This window comes from Myotis brandtii, unplaced genomic scaffold (assembly GCF_000412655.1).
Source record: "Myotis brandtii unplaced genomic scaffold, ASM41265v1 scaffold1660, whole genome shotgun sequence".
Classification (NCBI taxonomy): Eukaryota; Metazoa; Chordata; class Mammalia; order Chiroptera; family Vespertilionidae; genus Myotis; species Myotis brandtii.
This window is the reverse complement of record NW_005356088.1, coordinates 232631-255570: the sequence shown is the minus strand read 5'-3', so window position 1 is coordinate 255570 and position 22940 is coordinate 232631. Positions and strand designations below refer to the sequence as shown.

General features: G+C 42.0%; 1 protein-coding gene across 1 annotated transcript in view; it reads right to left on the bottom strand.

Annotated features, from left to right (window-relative positions):
• The window catches only part of TMTC1 (transmembrane and tetratricopeptide repeat containing 1), a gene marked incomplete at its 5' end in the record, with an annotated part of 239908 nt that overhangs the window by 61305 nt on the left and 155663 nt on the right, over positions 1-22940 (bottom strand). The window contains 2 exons of the mRNA XM_005862740.2: positions 8793-8906; positions 16409-16576. Coding sequence (XP_005862802.2) covers positions 8793-8906; positions 16409-16576 — 282 coding nt within the window. The remainder of the gene's footprint in view (positions 1-8792; positions 8907-16408; positions 16577-22940) is intronic.

Here is a 22940-nt window from a genome sequence, read left to right as displayed (position 1 = left end):
AAAGCTTGCATTTTGAATAAGTTATCTTTTTGTTCCCTTGACCAATCCATTCAACTGTGATCTTATAGGAACTGTACTGTTCAGTGACAGAAGTAAAATAAACTTGGGAGACATAGTTATTGAGATTCTTATTCAATGAAAAGCTGTTTCTCCTGCCATACAAAATAATCATAGTGTCTCTAAGAAGCACAGTATTATGCAAAGCAATCCACAATCAACAACACTCAGTGCATAAGACAGATACATGTACTCTCTGATCTACTATTCTCAAGCTTTAACCACTACTAAAGATATGAGATGTATAGGACTAATTTTTGGTTTTACATTTTCTTTTAGTAATTTACTTTAAATTTTGTACAATCTGCTCAAAATTTCATCATTCGAGTATCTTTTAATTCATTTCATTGTTTTAAGTCATATTATATCATGTGCTCAAATTTGCAATTTCATTTCAGAATATACACACCCTGATTTATTTATCTGATTCTCATTCCACACATTATTTTATTTTAGGTTAACCATGCTAAGGTCAGATATTTATTTTCTATTTCCTTTTGAGAAGAAATAAAAAGAATCCAAAAGAAAAACCTGACTGAGAAAAAATTCAACCATGAAACCTAAATTTCACTGGACTAGAAAATATCCAAAGTAAACTTCATTTCAGGAGTCTGCAACATATTTTCAACCATAATTAGTCTCTGGCGTTGCTAAGTGCCTGGTTCCTTCATGTTATAAAATCTGAATCATCATGTCAGTAATTGCACCTGGGTGACATTGATTATTTATTGGTTTGCTTCTTTAATTGTGTGACATCACCATTAACACCCAGAAAATGTCTTCCCAGTTTCTTTTTACAATGCAATCCTTCCTGTCCATTACAGACCCACCTTGGAAAACCCCCTTAGCTGAGATTTAGGGAAATGGGATGCACTCTTCATGAGAAGCCAGCCAAATAATCTGACCTCTCACAATGGGTGACCTTCAGCAGGATTCTGAAGGACTCCGCCCAATTGATTTTCTAAGACAATTTAGAGTAAAACCATGCTCTCCGATATCCTCAGGAAATGAGTCATTTTAAATGGCTGACAATTTCCTGATTCCTGAGTATTTACCTCTAGAGGTTGGGGAATGTACTGAATTAACTACTTCTCTGCTCTTTTAAGTTGAAAATGATGAACATAATTTAACCTTTCTCGAGGCTTGGGGTGATCATGGCGGACTTTGGTGTCTGTGCCAGATGGATGGGAAATTCCTTTGGTGGAGTGGAAAAATAACTCTGTGTGGAAGCAGAAGCCATAGGTGACTTTCTAGCTGTGTGATTTTGAATGCATGTCTGTGCTTTAGTTTGCTTTCTCTGCAACAACAAGGTTAATAACATATTGACCTTCTATGAGAACAAATCAGCTTTTATGTGAACAATGAGCTAGTGGCTATGAAAATACCCATCATCATACCTATTACACTGCATCCATTTAAGGTTTGGGGTCAGCTGCAGGACCTCTGGGTGGTTTCACTTGGCTCCCTCCATAGCCCTAATGAACCCATGCCAGACTGAAGCTGCCAGCTCTCCTTCTCTCATATGGATAACTTAGCCTCCAAAAAATCATTCTCTCCACTGCTGTTCATGGCCTTTGACTTGCTCCCATCAGTCCAAATAACATCCATTATTTCTTCATCGCTAACCCAGTGAACACTCAAGTCATCTTGTATCCATCTGTTTCCCCCATACCATGGGTTCTCAGATGTGAAGGACGGGTGACCTTCTCCATTTGAAGAATGTAGGAATGTTCTTTGTCAAACACTCACTCCGAAGCCTGTCAGTCCTTCACCCTCTGAAGCAAATGGTCCCACAGGCACCAGAGCAATTTCCTCCAAGCCTTTTCGATATGCTTGAAATGGAATTTCAGACACGTGCAATTTTAACAACTGCATCCAAGATTATAAAGGGGATTCAAAGTCCTCTGTGACAGATCAGTGCGCTCGTGGAATCCTCACTGTAATCACAGTTCATTGCATGTATAATACTGATTATTGGATCAACTTAGAAAAAAGAGAGTGGGGTGCAGGAAAAGAGTACCATATTCCTAACCAATAACTACCAACCAAGGAGATCATGAGGAATGGGGAGGAAAGGGGATGCATTTCCCTGATAGGCATGTTAGGAATTGGGGTTACCACTGGTATACAATGGGCAGGAACTAGGAGAATTAAACATCTTGCAATGCATAGGATTGTCCTGCATAATGAAGAGTTGTTTCAACTAAACTGTTGACCACTCTCCCAGTGAGAAACATGGCTTATCTTTATGGAGGTGTCCTCTGAACCTAAGGGGCCTGTGAGAGAGATTTTATGCATTATATTAATTCAGTTTTTCTTTCAACAAACATTCATTGAGTATCTACAATGTGCCAGGCCTTCTGCTAATGGCCCACATTAGAGTGTGACCAATGCAGTAGAAAGATATGAAGCAAAAAAGGGAAATAGGGTATATTGGGGGTGGCTACACTTTTTTTTAATCCTCATGGGAAGACATGTTTAGAGAGAGGAAAAGGGAGAAAGAGAGAGAGAGAGAGAGAGGAAGAGAGAGAGAGAGAGAGCGAGAGAGAGACCCTCCACACGCCATGACCAGGATGGATCCCATAGTTCAGGCATGTGACCCAACTGGGAATCGAACCAACAACCTTTCTGTGCACAGAACTACACTTAACCAACTGAGCCACTCTGGCCTGGTGTGGCTGCACTTTTAAGAAGGGTGACCAGGAAGGCCTTATGGAAAATGACATTATGTGAGGAATCCTGAAGGAAGGGAGGGAAGCAGACATTTAGAGAAGAGAAAGTGTTCTGGGAAGAGGAAATGACAAATACAGAGTCCCTGAAATAGGAATGTAATGTGACTGGTGTGTGCCTGACTGGGATGTGTCTGGAGCCCTATGTAGCTAGAGTTGAGCGAGCAAGAATAGTAGGAGGTGAGGTCTCAGCAGGAAAGTGGCCAGGACTTGCAGGGAGTGAAGACTGCTACAGGGGCTTTGAGTTTCCCGATGAATGAGATGGGAGCCAGCAATGTTCTGAGCATGGACTGCTATGAATGGAACATCCCTATGGTTGCTGTGCTGAGAACAGTCTGAAGGGAGTGGGGAAGGGGTGAAAATGCAGAGACCAGAGAATATTACAGTAATCTAGGTAAGAGATGATGGGTACTGCATGTGGACAGAAGTGGTCAGATTTTGGATATATTAATAACATTTACTGAGTTTATTATTGCCAGGTATTTAGACATTGCTTTCAGCCTTTTGTATGAATTGTTTTGTACTATTCCAACCCAGAGGTAGGTAACACCACTATTCTAATTTTAACAGAAAATCTAAATGATATTTTGTTAAAACTCATATTGACATATAGAAAAATCATAAATTAAGCTGGTGTATAGTGGATGCTGTCTTGCACCATCCAGAGGCCCTATTCAAGTGTGAGGCACGTGTTCCCTAGCTGCTGACAGCTCACACTTCTTCCCTGGGCATTGCTCTCAGCCTCAGAGAGTTGCCTCACTCAAGACTCCCCTCCCTGCCTGGGGGCAGGGATTAGTTTTAAGGGGGTATAAAGGTTCCAGCTCCTGTCCATTCAGGAGGACTCTGAGGGGTTTTCCAGAGCTCCTGTGGGATTGGCTGAAGACTCCTAGTAATTGCACTGCACCTCAACGCTCTCTGCACCTCTTGCTTCCCTGGCTTTCTTACTTGGTGTTTCAGAGAACATTCCTGAATAAACATTCTGCACGCAAATCTCTGCCTCCCATTGTTTCCTGGGGAATCACAAAAGAGACAGAGAGGGCAGTATAAATTATGGAACTTCCATTTGGAAATTTAGTCCATAAGTATGTCCACAATGTGACCAAAATTCTGTCTTTTGTCTGAATGAAATATACTTAATTTCTTAAATTAATGAATAAAACTGCGGGACTTAACATATACATGTGTATATATGTATATATTTATACTTCTGTAAGTGAAAATACCACACCAGCAGAAGAATGCATCTCCTTTTCTTCAACCTGGCTAGCAAAGACATTGGAATTTTAATTCTTTCCAGAGATACATGGCAGCTGGTATCCAAGGCCACCTGCCGTCAGTAGAGTTATTTCAAATGTTCATTCAAAACAGGCCGTGTAAAGAAAGACTTTTTACATAAACACTGATTTTTAAAAGATGCTCAAACCCCACCAGTTTTATGGATAGCATTTTGCAAAGGATTTATAATAAAGTAATCTTATTGATATACTCAGGACATCAGTGAACAGTGGGGCACGGTTAGATTTCTCTAGACTCTAATGATACGGCATTTCTTCAATACTCGTTCTTTTATTGCTTCCAATTTCCACAGACATTTATCGTGGTCTAATGGGATCTCCTTGCCAAGTTCCAGTTACCCACATAGGAGGAAATACAAAGGACGATACCAATGGGCACTACTCTCATGACAAGTCTTTACTTCATGCATTAAAAAATTCCAATAAGAAGTCTATTCTTTCCCACGCGTTAACCAGTTAAAAGCAAGTGTAGATTTCTTGTGTCCAGGGGCATTAAAAGCACATTCCTTCCCTTTTAGTTATGCCCATAGAAAAGAACCTGCTCAGGAACTTCAACCCCCTTTGAACATAGTTTTCTCTCCCTTCAGATTTTCTGTTTAAAACATCAATAACAGATATATTAGGAGTGGACAAGGCGGCTCTAAGGGACCCAGGGCTGGCCCAGGACAACTTGAGCACCCCCAGGGCAAGGCATTGCATCTCCCGCATGATAGGGTTATGGGGGGGGGATCTTAAGATGATTTATTGTGTATTTCATGTTGAAAGCATATTTGTGAAAATAAAATAGTTGTCTGAGTGACTGAGAGGATCATAGCCCTTTTATCAGGATGGAATCCTGCACATGGCCGGTATCCAAGCACCTGGAACACATCAGCAGACCTGGGTGTGGCCAGGCATTATGCTAGTAGGGTGGGAGGAAGATGGCATCTAGGTGAACAAATGTTCAGCAGAATCTGTGGAGAGATTTTCCTGACCCACCTGGACAAAGACAAACTCTACCTTCATTCCTGGCTGCAGGATTCCTGATGACCCACCCATTTTAGCCAACCAGTAATCCAGTCATGTCTGGAATTTAAACATTAGATGAAAAAATAGATTCCATGACTCTATCACCTACAGTGCAAACTCTTTTAAAACAGCCTCTAATTATGTCCTCAGATTCCCAGATGTTCTCTGTAAAACATATCCGTGGATATCCACAACTTAAACTTTCTCTGTAAGCCTGGGCCCTTTTGCTCCCGTGGGCTGAGCTGCATGGCTGCTAAGAGTCTATTGTGTTTATTAACAAAATTATTCCAGTTGAAGCTTTTATTGCAATTGTACAATATAATAAAATATTTTGCAAACGGATAAAATGTAAATATAAATAAGAGAGTTGCTATTTCCATCAAAACTAAGCAAATACTCTGAAAGTACTTAAAAAAGAGAAGCTGCTCAAAAAATTGCCATTGAGTTAGACGTGTGAGATCATTGTAAGAGACTGGAGGAGTATAATCAGAAAAATCTCAAATAGGCTTAAATTTAAAGTATCGAAACTGATCATCAAAGAAGTGAATTATGGGTGTGGTTTTGCAGCTTCTAATCAGCAGACTCTTATTCGGAGGAAAGGACTTGGCTTGACAGTAGTAGATTGGTGAACAGATGTAGATGTGAAATTTGGGGGTACAATATAAAATTTGAGAGCATGCATAAATTGTTTTAAAACTCTTCACCTTTAACAGACTTTTTAAGCTAATCAACAACACACTGGCCAAGTACACATTCAGTGTCTTCTACACTTCATCCAGGCAGGGCCCCCATCTCTCCATTGGGATTTATGGGATGGGGCATTTCATGGGAGAGCTGAGATATTGGGCAATTTCTAGCCTTTCTATTTCTATAAAATAAGGCGTCATGGCAGAAACCTTCCCCAGGGTAACGCAATTGTCAGAAAGCATTGGAGCTACCTGGCAGATCCACCAGGGATCTTCTGATTCTCCAGAAAACAGAATTGCAAGCCTTACAGAACCCAGACTAGGCACAGACATGAGAGCTGCCCCTCACAGCAAAGCAAAACTGATATTTGTGTTAGGAAAGGGTCCTGACATTTTTCTTTGATGATGTGGATCTTAATCTGAATCTATAACCTCAGCTGTAGCATTTTCCTGGGGAGATTTCCCTTGTACTCCAGAAATACTTCTACATGGTTTAAAAAAAATAGAATAAAGCTTAAAAGAAGCAGAATAATCATGTGATATAGAATTACCAATCTAATATAGTGCTATTTTTAGAACTGTACGCCAGCCAAAAAGATACTGATATTGACACAACCCTAATGACTAATTTCACCATTCCCACTGGGATCTACATAGTCAGTACAACAGGAATGAGTAACTGTTGGGCCTGATTTCAGATAATATCACCTTCAACCCTGCATCTCTCCTAATCATTCTCTTTCTTGCAGTGTGCAAATATGGAAAACATCAGATACATTGAAGTTGAAACAGAGGTGGAACAGTTGGGAGGGGGAGGAATTCCCGCCTCAGCAACTCCCACAAAGAAATAGCAATATCAAAATAAGGGCCTTCTTCTAGTAATGAACAGTCCTAGTATTTTCATTTTCTAACACACAGTGACAATTTATTTAAATTATAAAACACACACAGCTAGGCTATTGTGGCTTAGCAGTTGAGCAAGGACCTAGAAACCAAGAGGTCACCGATTCCGATTCCTGGTTCAGGTACATGCCTGGGTTGCAGGCTCCATCTCCATTTGGGGGTGTGCAAGAGATAGCCAATGGATGATGTTTCTCTTTCATCAGTGTTTCTATCTTTCTACTCCTCTCCCTTCCTCTGTCTCTAAACACACACACACACACACACATACACACACACACACACACACACACACACACAACAAAAAATACCCACATCTGTTGGAAATTCACCACAGAGGTATCCACACAAAAATAATGATACTTTATTTTAGATCAGAAGTATTTTTGAACCTGGTCTAAGAGAGCGAAATGTTTCACTAATTACTATGCGGTATATTTACTGCTTTCACTGTTTTTCCTCATTTCTCAAGGGACATGTTTCTTCCAGAAGCACAGTTGCTGAACATTTATTTTTATTGTTTCATGGGAGAGAAGCTGAAGTACCCAACTGGCTACTATAATTCAGTAAAATCACCTGCCAGAGAATTTACTTAACTTATACCTTTGCCCCAAGCTGTGCTTCAGGGTCTGCCATATTTTCCTGTGCGAACTTGAGAGAAAATAGTCTGTTAGAATAAAACAAATTTAAAAAGATACCGATACACTTCCTTCCAATCAATATTTTTCACACAAACTTACTGCTCTTTTCTTTCCTTCAAGAATGCCAGCTAAAATCATGAAACGCCAATTGTTAAAGCCAAAACACACTTTATGTGTACCCTTGAAGGAATATGCCTTTTTAAAAAGGACATTTCCTCATTGCCAAAGTGATACGTGTTCATTGTAAATATCTGGAGCACAAAAGAAAGTTAAAAAAATTTAAACCATAATCTTACCAGCCCATGATAAGCATCATAAACATTTGGGTAAACTGCCTTCCAGTGAAAGAATATCATTCCTTAACATTTTAAAAGCTATCTTCTACTCCTTAATAAAAACGTCTATTCCTCAATAAAAAGCTCTGTTACAAGTACTCTTCCAGAACCTAATGTTTCTTGTAATCTTTGGGAAAGTATTTGACAGCGAACTTGATGCGACAGTTGAAAATGCTTGCTATACTGAATATTAAGTAACAGGTCCTAAAATCTAACAGATGTTGACTGATGAACAACACACTTGAGCAGAACACTGTTCAAAGGGATACTTTTAAAAATCAGGTCGGTTACTTTAAGAATGACAATTTCAATCTGAGCTTTGAGTCAATAGAGTTGGCGCGTCAGTAAAATATATTTGTTTGGTTTATATATTTTAAGTATGTCCTAAGATGGAACAGGAACAGAAAATTCGACCAGATGTGAGTCAATCTGTGGGGGCATGGAAAACTCTTCAGGAAGCTTCGGTGAGCCCCCTGGGATACAGTAAAGAGAGGATGCACCTTGCTGTATTTTGCCCACATTTGGAGAGTCTGAGGCTGTGTTAGTTATCACGTCTCCACAGGTTCCAGGATAAATATGTTCATTATCTGGGACCTTTTGGAGAAAACCATTTTGAAAGCCAGAGTTGCAATGTTCAAGAGTACTTAAGAGCATTACAGACTGTTGCTGGTAATTTAGAACTTGAATTTTTAGTTTCTCTTAAAGTCATACATCAAGCCATATTTGGTATACTCAAATGTCTTCACATAAATCCTTTCAGACAGTCGGAAGCCTAGAGTGGGTACAATTCATCAGAGTAAATATCCTGAGAACTTACAAGTATATTTTTGACAACCAACTCCAGTTTGCCTGTGTGTGTATGTGTGTGTGTGTGTGTGCAACTGAGCATCACTTCATTTTGCAATGTGTAGCAGTGAAACTTTTACAAGACAGCATTGAGATAAAAGCAAGGTAGAGTTACCACACTAATAACAGATTTGAACACTGAGCCATAAGACTCAGAATCCAAGGTCTATACCACTTCCAAGGAGATGTTCATTGTCATGAGAAAGAAACTAACCCCTCACATGCTCAGAGGGGTGAGTGAAATACAGGACCTGAAAGGCACAACAGCTACACCCATATGGTGCATGGTGCTTACTTGAGGGCCGTTCTGTAGTGGTAGATTGCTTCTCTGTTCCGACCTTGATCCTTCAGGAAGTTTGCGTAGTTGTAGTGAACCTTGGCATTATGGGGCAGAGTTTGAACTCCAGACCTAGAATTAATTAAAAAAAAAAAAAAAGAGCAACAAAGAGTACTGCTTAGGAATGTTGTCCTTCATATCTATCTATATAATAAAGAGGTAATATGCTAATTTGTCCATTACGGTGTCCCAGTCACGACCAGTCTGTGGGCAGGGCCAGGGGTGGGGGGCTTCCCCCAGCGCTAGGGGGCTTCCGCCCCCAGCGCTAATGTCACACTGCCTGCGTGTGTCCCTGTTCAACACTGGTATGATGCTGTGGGGGAGGAGGGGGCTGAACTTGATGGGGACCTCAGGCCATGCCCCCCACCCCAGCTCTGGGCCGGGGGACCTCAGGCCGTGCCCCCCACCCGCAGGGCTTGACGGGCTACCTCAGGCCGCACTTCCTGCCCAGTGGGTCTTGATGGGGGACCTCAGGCCATGCCCCTCACCCGGTGGCTTGATAGGGGACCCCCGCCCTGGCTCTGGGCTGAGAGACAGGCTCGCCCCCTGCCCAGGCTCCAGGCTAGGAGACCTTGGACTGTGTCCCCCGCCCGGTAAGGCTTGACAGGGGACCTCAGGCCACACCCCCCTACCCCGGGGCTGGGCTGGGGGACCTGAGGCTGTGCCCTCCCCCAAGAGAGGCTTGATGGGGGTGGGGCTGACTGTGTCTAGGTCTCATCCAATGGGGGTGGGGCTGTTCGGGTCTGGGTCTCCTGCATTTTCGAAGCACGTGAGGGAGGTGGGCGGGGACTTGACTCTAGGTCCCGAGGTGTGCCCCAGACTCTGACAGGAGGGAGATTTCATATACATTTTACTAATTTTCTTTCATCTCTGACACTTCTATTATAGAGAAAGGGCAAATAGCAATATTAAAATATCTCTTCTCATTAATTCTCTTTTAATGTGCACAAATTTCATGCACCCGGCCACTAGTGTGTGTGTGTGTGTGTGTATGTATATATATATGCCTAATATGCATATTGTCCCCTCGGGCAGGAGTTCAACCAACCAGATTGATTGCTCACTATGATATGTGCTGCCCACTAGGGGGCGGCACAGAATGAAGGAAGGCCTCGCTGGCAGCTGGTAGCCAAGGAAGGGAGGCCCTGGCCAGCAGCTGGCAGCTGCTAGGGACCCTACCCGTGCATGAATTTTGTGCACTGGGCCTCTAGTTTATATATATTTTTAAACCCTCAGCTGAGGATATGTTTTTATTGATTTTTTGAGAGAAAAGAAGGAAGAGAGAGAGAGAGAGAGAAACATCACTGTGAGAAACATTGATAGGCTGCCTCTAGTTCGAGCCCCGAATAGAGATTGAACCTACAACCCAGGTAGGTGCTCTGACTGGGAATCAAACTGACAACCTTTTGGTATAAGAGATGATGATCCAAAGTACTGAGCCACATGGCCAGGGGGCAGTTTCCTTCAAATTCTACTCACAGTTTCATGACCCTGCATTTGAAATGTCCATTGCACCCTTTAAAGTCAAGTCTTCAAAATTTGTGAATTATATGAGTTAGTAAACATGCTTTGATGGAAAACAATGAAGGAAGGCAGTGCATAGGGGCCCACAACTAAACAGTAATGCTAACTGCACCTGAAGCAGTGGTGGCAGGACATGGAGATGGATGAATGGCTGGAGAACAACCCTGTATGCTCAGGTTAATTCAATTTGTTCCTTTCTTGCTTCCTGCATTCACTTATAGACTTCCTTTAAAAAAATTGAGATTATCTACAAAAATTATTCATTATAGGAGGAATTAATGTGGATTGGCCTCCCTACTAAGTTTTATTGAAAATTAACATTTACCATGGACTAAGTCTGATATTTTTTAAAATAAATGTCCCACCCATGTGGCTCAGTGGTTGAGCATCTACCCATGCACCAAGAGGACACAGGTTCAATTCCCAGTCAGGGCACATGCCCAAGTTGCGGGCTTGATCCCAAGTAGGGGTTGTGCAGAAGGCAGCTGATCAATAATTTTCTCATCATTGATATTTCTATCTCTCTCTCCCTCTCCCTTCCTCTCTGAAATCAATAAAATATATTTTAAAAAAAATTTTAAAAAGGTAGGTAGGATTTTTTGGGGGATGAGGGGTGAGGCTGAAAATATGGACCATAAATTCATATCAGGAACAGTTGGCATCCTGATCTACTTCCCTACCCTGCACATCCAGGTGACTTTTTTCAATGATGCTCTCGCTCTCCCAGCAGAAGGCAGTTTACTCTCTGGAAAGGTTGCATCAGAGAGACCCTCACTCAGGAACAACAGGGCCAGTTGAAGTTTGGGGGGAGAACTGCTCCTCAAAGGTAGATTAAGTGAAATCTGTATTCTGAACATTGCGGATTCCCCAGTTCCTTCCCCACGGAAAGCTCTCTGAATGCTGCAGCAGGACTGGTCCCCCAGGGAGGAGCCCGGAGGAATGAATCCTCTGCTCTCAGTGGAAAGATTTACAAAGGCTGACCTTCAGCGGGTGCTCCAGGGAAACCTTCCGTTCCCCCCACCCCCGTGGTGAGGCCCCCCAGCTGACACACAGAGCTAGGATTTTAACATAATATTTAAAATGGATATTACCCAAGTGAATTTAGTCACAGGGGCATGATCTGGGTCAGTGTGAGAGTAATGGCTTAAAAAATTCAATTTCTTTCCAGGAAAATTTCTGATTTTTCTACCCAGAACTAAACAGTACATGGTAACAGGTTTTATTTTATTTATTTATTTATTTACCAGTTTTTAAAACATACTTTTTAGAAAGGATAGCCTTAGATAGCAATTGGCTTTCACAATGATTAAGTTTTACATGCCCACTTTTCTTTTTAATTTTTTATTGATTTCAGAGAGGAAGGGTGAGGTAGAGAGAGAGAGAAACATCAACAATGAGAGAGAATCATTGATTGGTTGCCTCCTGCACACTCCTTACTGGGGATTAAGCCAACAACCTGGGCATGTGCCCTTGACTGAAACTGAACCCATGACCATTCAGTCCTTAGGCCAACGCTCTATCCACTGAGCAAAACCAGCTAGGGTGGTAACAGGTAGGTTTTAAAGAAAACTTCAATTTCAGCATGAGTATTACTGGCCTATTCACTGGGACGGAGCCTTCCCTGTGTGATCAGCATAGTTGCTCTAATTTACGTTGCACCGACTGAGGAACAGACAATTAGGCCTGTGGGATCACGTTCCTGGATGAGATCAGCGCACTGTTCAATGATGGCGAGAGGAAATAATAATATTCATAACAGGCAAGCAGCTGTGGGTGGAGCAACTGAATCCTAACAACACACATTCTCCCATTGTTGTTTTTGACCTTTATGTTCTCTTTGTGGTTTGTTGTTGTTGTGTTTTATCAGCCCCTCATTTTGCAATGAACATTTTGTTAAAAAAAAAAAAAAAGGCAAATAAACAATTGGCCAAGGGCAAAACTTTCCATGTTGCTATCCCTGGCCAGGTTGCTCTTCCCTCGGGGCCAGACTCCTCAGTCTGTTTTCTTGGTGCTATGATTGAGTACTCACAACTGTTTTAAAGGAAACATACAGCTTTACACATATTTACTCCACAAGGAAATGTAGTGTCCATAAATCATATGGCTGGGTCCCAAACCCTATTAAGAATTACAATAATGATTATGAAAAATCTCCCTTTCAACTCAGGATCTTAATTCATGCACTTTGTATTTCTCCCTCACATCCTTCATTTGCAGAAACTTGAAAAAATAACAGAAATAACAACAAAAAAGACCACTTCTATATAGAGTATATCTCCAAGATTATAGAGCATCAATTTGTTTTGTTGGCATGACTGAACAATAGGTCAGGAGAACCATCCGCAAATTCCTGATTAGATAATAATCTCTCTCTCTCTTTTTTTTTTTTTTTTTAAAGAGTGGTGTTCAGCCAAAGGTTAACAGGAAAGATTAAGAAGAAATTGTCATTCTCCTCAATTTTGACCTTGCTTTAACCTGAGGCTTCACAATGCCACATGTAGTATGGCCGATACTTAAGAAATGCTCATTTTGAATCAAGCACCCATTTCCATGGATTTTCTCATTTTATCCCTTCAACAACCTATCAGATGGGTAGTATTAATGTGTTTTCTATATCATAGATGAGGAAATTGAAGCTAAGTGGTATTAAGACCTCTTTCTAAGGTTACAGACCTAGTAAGTAGTTGAGCAGAGATTTCAATCAAGTTTAATATATGGTCAGAATCATTTCTGAATGGTACCACAAGAGACTAGTAACTTTAGACTTACATGATTACAACATTTATATCATTGATAAGCAAACTATGGCTGTGTGGGCCACAGATGCGTCAATGTGTTGTCAACCTATGGTCCTTTTGGTTTCTTTCCTGAGACAAAGGCAGAGTGGAATGGATGCAAAAGAGAATGCAAGGCCCACCAAGCCTAAAATATTTACTATCTGGCCCTTTACAAAAATATTTGCCAACCCTGGTTTACATTATATGTCCTGAAAAGTCAACTGATCTCTATGGCTCAGTAATTCAGAGGGGAGGAAAGAAAAATGTGTTTCCTACATAGGGGGAGGATGATCTAGGCCAGACAATCTTAATCGGTGGTCTATGACCACGTAAACAGTTCGTGAATGGGGTTCAGAGGGAGAGATAAACAGAAACATCAATGATGAGAGAGAGTCATTGATCGGCTGCCTCTTGCACACCCTACACTGGGGATTGAGCCTACAACTTGGACATGTGCCTTCACTGGGAATCAAACTGTGACGTCCTGGTTCATAGGTCAATGCTCAACCACTGAGCCATGCCGGCTAGACTGATTGTTTATATATTGTCAAGAATAACCACCCAACATAATTAGTGAGGCCTCAATGAGACCATATGTCCTAATGATGCTCAACGGATTTATTGTTTGGAACAGAGGAGAATACTGAAATAGGGCCTCTGCCAAGGACACCAGCTTATGTAGAACCATTGCAAGGTTTTCTTACTCAATTCAGCCACCTCTTAGTTTTCTGGCCATTATGGCTAATTTAGGTTTTTCTCATCCTTCCATACTCAGCTCAGGCCTGCAAGAGAACAGTCCTTGAAGGCCTGGGTTGGTCTTGGTCATCTGCCCGCACTTACAGTGTCTTGCATATACTTCTGTTTACGGCTTGCTACACTGTATCAAAATATGCTCACACATCTGACACCCATGGTGACTTCTGGCTTCTCTACAGTCAATTTCTACCCACCCCCATCCTAGAATACACTGGATAATAAGAATCTGAAAACCTCACATGGTGTTTACCATATGCCAGACACTGTCTTATGCATATTTCACATACTTTTTTTTCTTACACTACATTCAGGAGATTAACACTATTATTATTCTCAAATTTAAAATGAAGAAATGAAGGCATGGAGTAGTTCAGTATCTTGCCCAAAATCACACAGCTATTAAATGGGGGAACTAGGAGAGGAGCCAGGAAGTTGACCTCCATACCCCACACTCAACCACTAACCTTGTCTTAAAGTTTCTCTAAGCACATATGTGGAATAAACATACTAAAACATATGTGTTTTAGTAACCAATTGTTCACTTACTACATGCTTCCATGTAAAAGAACAGAAGCTTCTGGATGTAAGGTCAATGAACTTTTTGCTTTTCTTTTCTCTTTGATTTAAAACTGCTGGCATCAACTGTGGAGGGCTGGAACACTAGCTTATTACTCTTGAAATAAACTGCTGCCTGCCAAAATCCATTCCCCAAGCTGCTCTGATTGAGCAGTAAAAATCATTAGGAGACACAACCACCGTTAGTATCTTTATCCAAGGAAAGGATTTAACACAGGGCAGAACCATTTTTAAGTTTCTCATTAAAGCACACACTACTGAAAGCAAAAGCAAAGAAAAAAAAAGCCAACAGTTATATTCCTGAACTTCAATGCCCTTGTGTTTGCAGAATGGCCTCAGCCCTGGGTAGTAAGAGGGAACAAGTCTACTGTGTGTAAGAACTGCACTGAAGGTGGAGGGTATGACAGAGACTAAAAATAATCTGACGGCTAAATGTAAAAAAAAAATTCTTAAAAAAAAATCAAATCCACACAAAACACCTTAAATGGCAGCAGGTCCCTACAGTATCCATTGAAAGAATGATGATGGCAATGATAATGATGACGATGATATAGCAGTAATAAGTAAGCTAATAAGACATACATGCCAGATTAATTTCTCTATTAAAAAGTTAAATTGCCAAGTTGTAGGGTCAGATCTATTATTTTAAAACAGTAGAAGAGTGCAGTGAAAATTTGTCTTGTTTGTTCACTCATTCATTTACTCATTCATTCACTCATTCTTGGCAGCTCAGAGTCTGTGCCCCTCCTACAGTACTTGGATTTCCTGTGGGGAATTCTCTCCTGTCTCCCTTTGTGAGGTCTCAGTGGAGCCCCGAGGTGCTCTGCCCCCCGTAACTTGCCTCAGGGAAGTCAGAGGGGCTTCTCTGGCCAGGTCGGTCATCCCAGTGCCCTTGTGAGGACGAGGGGTAGGCACGTGACCTAGGCTCAAGCTCAGCCAGAGGACTTTATTTTCCCAGGACTTGGATGTGAAACAAGAAAAAACTAGTGTAAGTTTACCCATTCATTCCTGAGGGTGCACCTGGGCTCAGGACAGACTATCCAGATGCCCGTTCCCTGTTGGCTACATGCCAGGTTCTTCACTGCCTGTCATTCTGGGCACGTTTTTATGCTCTTCCAATATTTACCCTTTTTTTCCAAGTGACTCCAATTCTGTTCCAGTTATTTGCCTCAGAAGAATAAGTGGTGGCTACCAGCTGAGCAGGGAACCAAGTGAAAACCATGATGACTGAACTGGCCAACTGTGTCCTAGGTCAGGATAAGAGACTGGGAAAATACTGTGGGGAGGCCACGTGTGGTAGTGATAGGGGAGCAAAGGTGAAGGTCGCCAACACTACGGCACTAGGGAGACAGACTAAGCCCAGGAGCAGAGTGTGATGAGCTACAGCCCCAAAGAATGTTTATACTTTATGACAAGTTTAGGGCTATATGTTTACATGGTTATATCCAGAAGCAGCTTCCACATGAAAACTTACTGGGAGATAAAACAGTCTTTAATTTCCTCATTCACCATTAATGTTTAAAATAAAGCAGCTAGATCACAAATCATAACGTAATATTCTGAAATATTTGAAGAAAATGTATTGCATTTCTCTTCCTTCTTGTCACGTGCTTATCTTTCCCATTCACTGGAAAAGATATTAGGCTCCTTTCCTTGTATTTAGATCTCATTTTACAGCCCTGCTCATCATTAAGACCCAAAAACCTTCCCACGAGCCTTATTTTCATAAATTCACTTAGCACGAGCTTCTGCAAAACTTTATATATCCTTTACAAAAATCAAAGTTAAAACAAAAAATAACACCTTCCGTTTAAAACTTAATAAAAAAAATTTCTGGATCAATAAATATTGCTAGACCCATGTTAGCTCATTTGTTTCGAAACAAGTATATAAGCAAAAGAATGAATGGGAAGAGATCACTCTTATGCCATCAAATCATACCTGAAGAGGGACTCTCTTGACAGCCAGATTTCATTCTGCTTTACAGTTTTCCAAGAGAAAAGCAGCAGCAGCAGCACAGTGGACACGGTCAGGGTGGTGGCTCCACATCGATTTAGCCAAGTGCACAGCTTGCTCAGTCCATGCACAAAAAGGATGCAGTAGCCCATGCTGGAAAACAGGGTGGGGGGAAGGCAGGGTTACTTTGGGGGTGCAATGGCATCCCCCTGAGCATTCCATCCCATATAACTAATTTTCAAATGAAGCTTGTCCTGTGATAGAGAAACAACAAATATAAACGCCCCTGTCTTATACAACCTCTACATGTCAGTCCTTTAACAGGCACTCAGGACACTGGCAAGTTCCTTGACATTAGTGTGGAGATCCAAACTGCCTTGGATCTCAGCAGCCCAGGCCTCATGACAAGTCCCTCATGCATGTTCTTGGGTCCTGAATGGACTCTTTGACCCTTGACCCCTCGTGTTACTGGCATTGTGTGGCACTGCTGGCACCGTGCGTCCAAATGTGGACTCTAGGCTACAGCAAGTCCCATCACAGCTTTGTGGGAGACAGTCCCCGGGAGCTCCCTCTCAGGTCCTGGGAAGGATGCCGTACACCAAGGCCATTGGTCTCTCTCTCCAGGGATGCAACCCTTAGTATGTCTCCACTCTGGCCAGTCAAGTCCTTAAGCTGAAGGAAAATCTACCCACAGGCCAACTCCTGAGCCTCGTAGTTTGGAGCTTATCACAGACAAGCTGTATGGATATGATTCTCTTGCTGAGGTTGGCTTGGCTTTCCAAACAGACATGAAGAGTCCCTTACGTTATGAGAGTGGAATTTCGGCATGCTGAAATCATGTCGCTAAACACCTTTGACTTGGACAGAACATGGTTCCTAACATCATCTATGCACCCACAGGGATGCTGCTTGGGTGCTGACTGGCCTCAGAAAAACACAAGCATTGAGTTGTACACATTATTGCTGTGTGCACTTCAGTCAAAATTCACTTCATTCTAAAGACTATAACAACAGATTATTACAGAATATTTTAAGAACAAAGCAAGCTTGTGTAAAGAAATCCTACATTAGTCAGACTACTAATGCTACAAGAAGCCCCAAAATTGGTAGAGCACACTTACTTGTTCAATGATTTATTCATTCCCTCTCTATTATGTAACTGGCAATATGCCGAGCACTAAAAATACAATTGTGAACAAAACAGAGGCCTCGCCCTCAAAGAACTCCAGCCTATGAAGGAGGTTGGCTTTCTAAAAGGAAACACCTGAATATTCTCATTTCTCACACACCGCCTTTAAAAGAAAGACCTCTCTACTTTCCTCCTCTTTGCTTTCTAAATGTCTGTGCTTTGGTATCAAGGGCTGACGAACAAGAGAGAAGCATTTGAAGTTCCTGACGTGGAGGCCCTGGAATCAATTCAAGTTAGAGCTCCAATTCCATACTTTAAGTCCCAGACTTCATTGGTCCAGCTCCCTAAAGTTTTAGGGTCCACTTTTTGGCCAAAGGGAGTCACCACCCCACTCACCACTGGGGATGATGGTTTGAGCCAAGGAGGCCCATGGTCTGATCCCTCATCCCAGTCACTAAATTTGGTTGCCGCAAGCACCTTGCAGAGCCTTGTAAATACCAGACACAGTCACTAGTGCAAAACAAAACAACAACAAAAAATAAAAACAAAAACCCTCTTCACTGCCTTGGATAGAGTGTTGGCCTGCGGACTGAAGGGTCAGGGCAAATGCTGGTGTTGCAGGCTCGATCCCCAGTAGGGGGCATTCAGGAGGCAGCTAATCAGTGATTCTCTCTCATCATTGATGTTTCTATCTCTCTCCCCCTCTCCCTTCCTCTCTGAGATCAATAAAAATATATGTTTAAAAAAATCCTCTTCACACTTCCACAATGCCCTATGTTTGGCCATAAAGGTATTCAGATTTTTCTAAAAACCTCCTGTTTTTGTACAAATGACCACGCTGATGCCATCATATGGAGGCTTCTGTTCATGAGGCTGCTTGCCATTTACTCCTATATCCCCAGCCCGATCCCAAATCCTGACCGAGCAGGCTGTTTCTCTGGCCATACGAAGGCCTTCCAGGCTCCACTCTTTCATTCATCAGGCATTTAACAGACACTAATTACGTACCTGACACTGTGACAGGCACCAAGAACAGACCAGTGAATAGAACAGACAATAATTCCTATTCTCGTGAAACTCACATGGGTGGGGAGGAACAGCTGATAAGCAAAAAAAACAAAGAATACGCACACAGAGAGTAATATGCTGTGTTGGGTGGAGAAAAAGTCAGCAGGAAAGAGAATAAGGGAGTCCAAGGTGGGGTGGAGGTTGGGATTTAATACAGGGGCTCAGGGAAGGCCTCGGTGAAAAGATGGCCTGTGAACAAAGTTTTGAAATGAGAGGGGGGTGGGACACCTGCGGACACCACATCAGCAAGGGCAGCTGCCTTCTCACTCTGGCCTTCACAAAGAGCAGGGAAAGGTGAACTGACCTGCTGAATGAGGTCAGAGCTCATACAGATTCTAGAGCCCATGCTTCCTCACACCTAACACACAGCTTCACCTACTTCCTTCCCAACTGCCCCACTCATGAAATCTTAATTGTTGTTTTCTGCCTCCATGTAGGAAACAGAGCAGTGGGAAAGAAAAGCACTGAGATCCCAAGAGCCCCAAGGCAATGCCCCCAAGTGGCCGAAGACAAGGAGCAGCAAAGACCGCGCATATAAGCAAATATAATTAGCTACCTTATGTTTATATATTTGCTGAATGCTTCCTATGTGCCAGGCACTGTGCTAAGTACTTTATATGGGACCAGGATAGTACTGGCTTTACATATATTATCTAACTTAAACTTAATCCTCCGTAGCTTCCATTTCATAAATGAGGAAACTGAAGGCAGGAAATACACAGAGTTGGTATTCCAGGTAGAAACAGATGTCTCTATACCAAACTCCCTTAAATAGAGTAATGTCCTAAGGCCCCCAGGCCACTATTAGCTGCAACAGAACAAAAGTGTTCCGGTACAGGCTTTGCATTTGGGGGTTTGCAGTGAGGAAAAGGATTTTACTAGAGAATAAAGAGTCTGGAACTACATCTTCTGTGCCACTCTCCAGTTCTGTGGCCACAGGAGACTTCCTCGGATCATGAGGCCTTATTTGTTTATATTACTAGGGCTTCATATTGCCTGTGTTAAAGGCAGCTTAGCCTGGCCATTGTGGGGACAGGTTGGGCTGTGCTGATTCCCAGTTCAGTCATCTTCCTATTGGATTTGCTAAAATAAGTTTTTGTTGTTACCAAAAAAAAATTCTCTGCTGATTTTAGTATCTGGTAAAACTTCGATTCACTCTTAAGTGATCATCACTCTCCTCCAGCAACTCGGAAGAAGAAAATGCAGTCACCACCCCACTCACCACTGGGGATGATGGTTTGAGCCAAGGAGGCCCATGGTCTGATCCCTCATCCCAGTCACTAAATTTGGTTGCCGCAAGCACCTTGCAGAGCCTTGTAAATACCAGACACAGTCACTAGTGCAAAACAAAACAACAACAAAAAATAAAAACAAAAACCCTCTTCACTGCCTTGGATAGAGCGTTGGCCTGTGGACTGAAGGGTCAGGGCAAATGCTGGTGTTGCAGGCTCGATCCCCAGTAGGGGGCATTCAGGAGGCAGCTAATCAGTGATTCTCTCTCATCATTGATGTTTCTATCTCTCTCCCCCTCTCCCTTCCTCTCTGAGATCAATAAAAATATATGTTTAAAAAAATCCTCTTCACACTTCCACAATGCCCTATGTTTGGCCATAAAGGTATTCAGATTTTTCTAAAAACCTCCTGTTTTTGTACAAATGACCACGCTGATGCCATCATATGGAGGCTTCTGTTCATGAGGCTGCTTGCCATTTACTCCTATATCCCCAGCCCGATCCCAAATCCTGACCGAGCAGGCTGTTTCTCTGGCCATACGAAGGCCTTCCAGGCTCCACTCTTTCATTCATCAGGCATTTAACAGACACTAATTACGTACCTGACACTGTGACAGGCACCAAGAACAGACCAGTGAATAGAACAGACAATAATTTTTATTCTTGTGAAACTCATATGGGTGGGGAGGAACAGCTGATAAGCAAATAAAACAAAGAGTACGCACACAGAGAGTAATATGCTGTGTTGGGTGGAGAAAAAGTCAGCAGGAAAGAGAATAAGGGAGTCCAAGGTGGGGTGGAGGTTGGGATTTAATACGGGGGCTCAGGGAAGGCCTCAATGAAAAGATGACCTGTGAACAAAGTTCTGAAACGAGAGGGGGCGGGACACCTCGGACACCACATCAGCAAGGGCAGCTACCTTCTCACTCTGGTCTTCACAAAGAGCAGAGAAAGGTGAACTGACCTGCTGCATGAGGTCACAGAGCTCATACAGATTCCAGAGCCCATGCTTCCTCACACCTAACACACAGCTTCACCTACTTCCTTCCCAACTGCCCCACTCATGAAATCTTAATTGTTGTTTTCTGCCTCCGTGTAGGAAACAGAGCAGAAAAGCACTGAGATTCCAATAGCCCCAGGGCAATGCCCCCAAGTGGCCGAAGACAAGGAGCAGCAAAGACCGCGCATATAAGCAAATATAATTAGCTACCTTATGTTTATATATTTGCTGAATGCTTCCTATGTGCCAGGCACTGTGCTAAGTACTTTATATGGGACCAGGAAAGTACTGGCTTTACATATATTATCTAACTTAAACTTAATCCTCCGTAGCTTCCATTTCATAAATGAGGAAACTGAAGGCAGGAAATACACAGAGTTGGTATTCCAGGTAGAAACAGATGTCTCTATACCAAACTCCCTTAAATAGAGTAATGTCCTAAGGCCCCCAGGCCACTATTAGCTGCAACAGAACAAAAGTGTTCCGGTACAGGCTTTGCATTTGGGGGTTTGCAGTGAGGAAAAGGATTTTACTAGAGAATAAAGAGTCTGGAACTACATCTTCTGTGCCACTCTCCAGTTCTGTGGCCACAGGAGACTTCCTCGGATCATGAGGCCTTATTTGTTTATATTACTAGGGCTTCATATTGCCTGTGTTAAAGGCAGCTTAGCCTGGCCATTGTGGGGACAGGTTGGGCTGTGCTGATTCCCAGTTCAGTCATCTTCCTATTGGATTTGCTAAAATAAGTTTTTGTTGTTACCAAAAAAAAATTCTCTGCTGATTTTAGTATCTGGTAAAACTTCGATTCACTCTTAAGTGATCATCACTCCCCTCCAGCAACTCGGAAGAAGAAAATGCATAGATGTCTCATCAGAAGGGTCCCCGATATCAGGTAACAGAGGTAGTGTTTCTTCAGAGGTAACATTTCTCATTTTGCCAGGTGAAAACAGGTACTGCAGTATTGTTTCAGTAGCAACCTATGTAAGATTTAAAAATTCCACTTCAAATTGATAGGCTTGATTTGAAGATAGTTCTCAAAATTGAAAATGAACAAGAGTCATCTTTTCTCTAATTTCCCATGTCTAGCATATATTTATTTTATTTATTTGTTAATCCTCACCTGAGGATATTTTTCCATTGATTTTTAGAAAGAGTGGAAGGGATGGGGAGAGATAGAGAGAAACATCAATGTGAGAGAGACACATCGATTAGTTATCTCCCACACTTGTCCCAATCCAGGCCAGGGATCAAGCCTGCATCCGAGGTACTTGCCCTTGACCAGAATTGAACCCGGGACCCTTCAGTCCTTGGGTGGATGCTCTATCCACTAAGCCAAACTGGCTAGGGCTGTCCATACATTTAGGTTCTATACAATTCAAATGGCATCTCTTTCTAAGAGTAGGGCAATTTGTTATTTTTTCTTTTTTCCCCCTCAAATACATGTCATCTTCTGTGGTTTCAATTATTCTTGATCAGTTCTATCCACGATATTGTTGCTGCCTTCACTTACTCCTGTCTATTCTTTTCCTGTCTCCACTTATTCATGTTTTCTTAAAGTAGCTTAGGAATTTGCTCTTTGGCACCAAAGTGAATAAATCACCCTTAATCTGGCATATGAATGGATATCCAAGCACATTCTATGACTTTATTTGAATGTTCTCAATAACTATTTCTGCTTCATTGGTTCTAAATGATTTTAGGCCTTTTAAACATTCTAATGTGGTTTTTATAAAATACAAAAAAAGGTAACCAGAAAAGTATATGCTTCTCTTGAGGTAAGAATAAGAGATCAAAATTCCTGTGAAAGAATGATTTAAGCCCCAAACTCTCCTGCCTATTAAAAAAGGACATTGACAAAAATGGCATTTATCATCAGAAGAAAGGATTATTCCTTTTTTTTTTTTGGTGGTAAAGCTTTGACCCTAAAGCCATGCAGAGATAGCCTACTTCTGTTCCTTTTATCCACAGCTTTGGAGTGAAAGGAAGTGCAAGTGAGAGGAAGGTGGAATTTTCCGTCTTCCCTAGCTTAGGATGGAGGGATATGAGGCATATGTGGCTTGTTCATTATTAGACATAAAGATGGGAGAT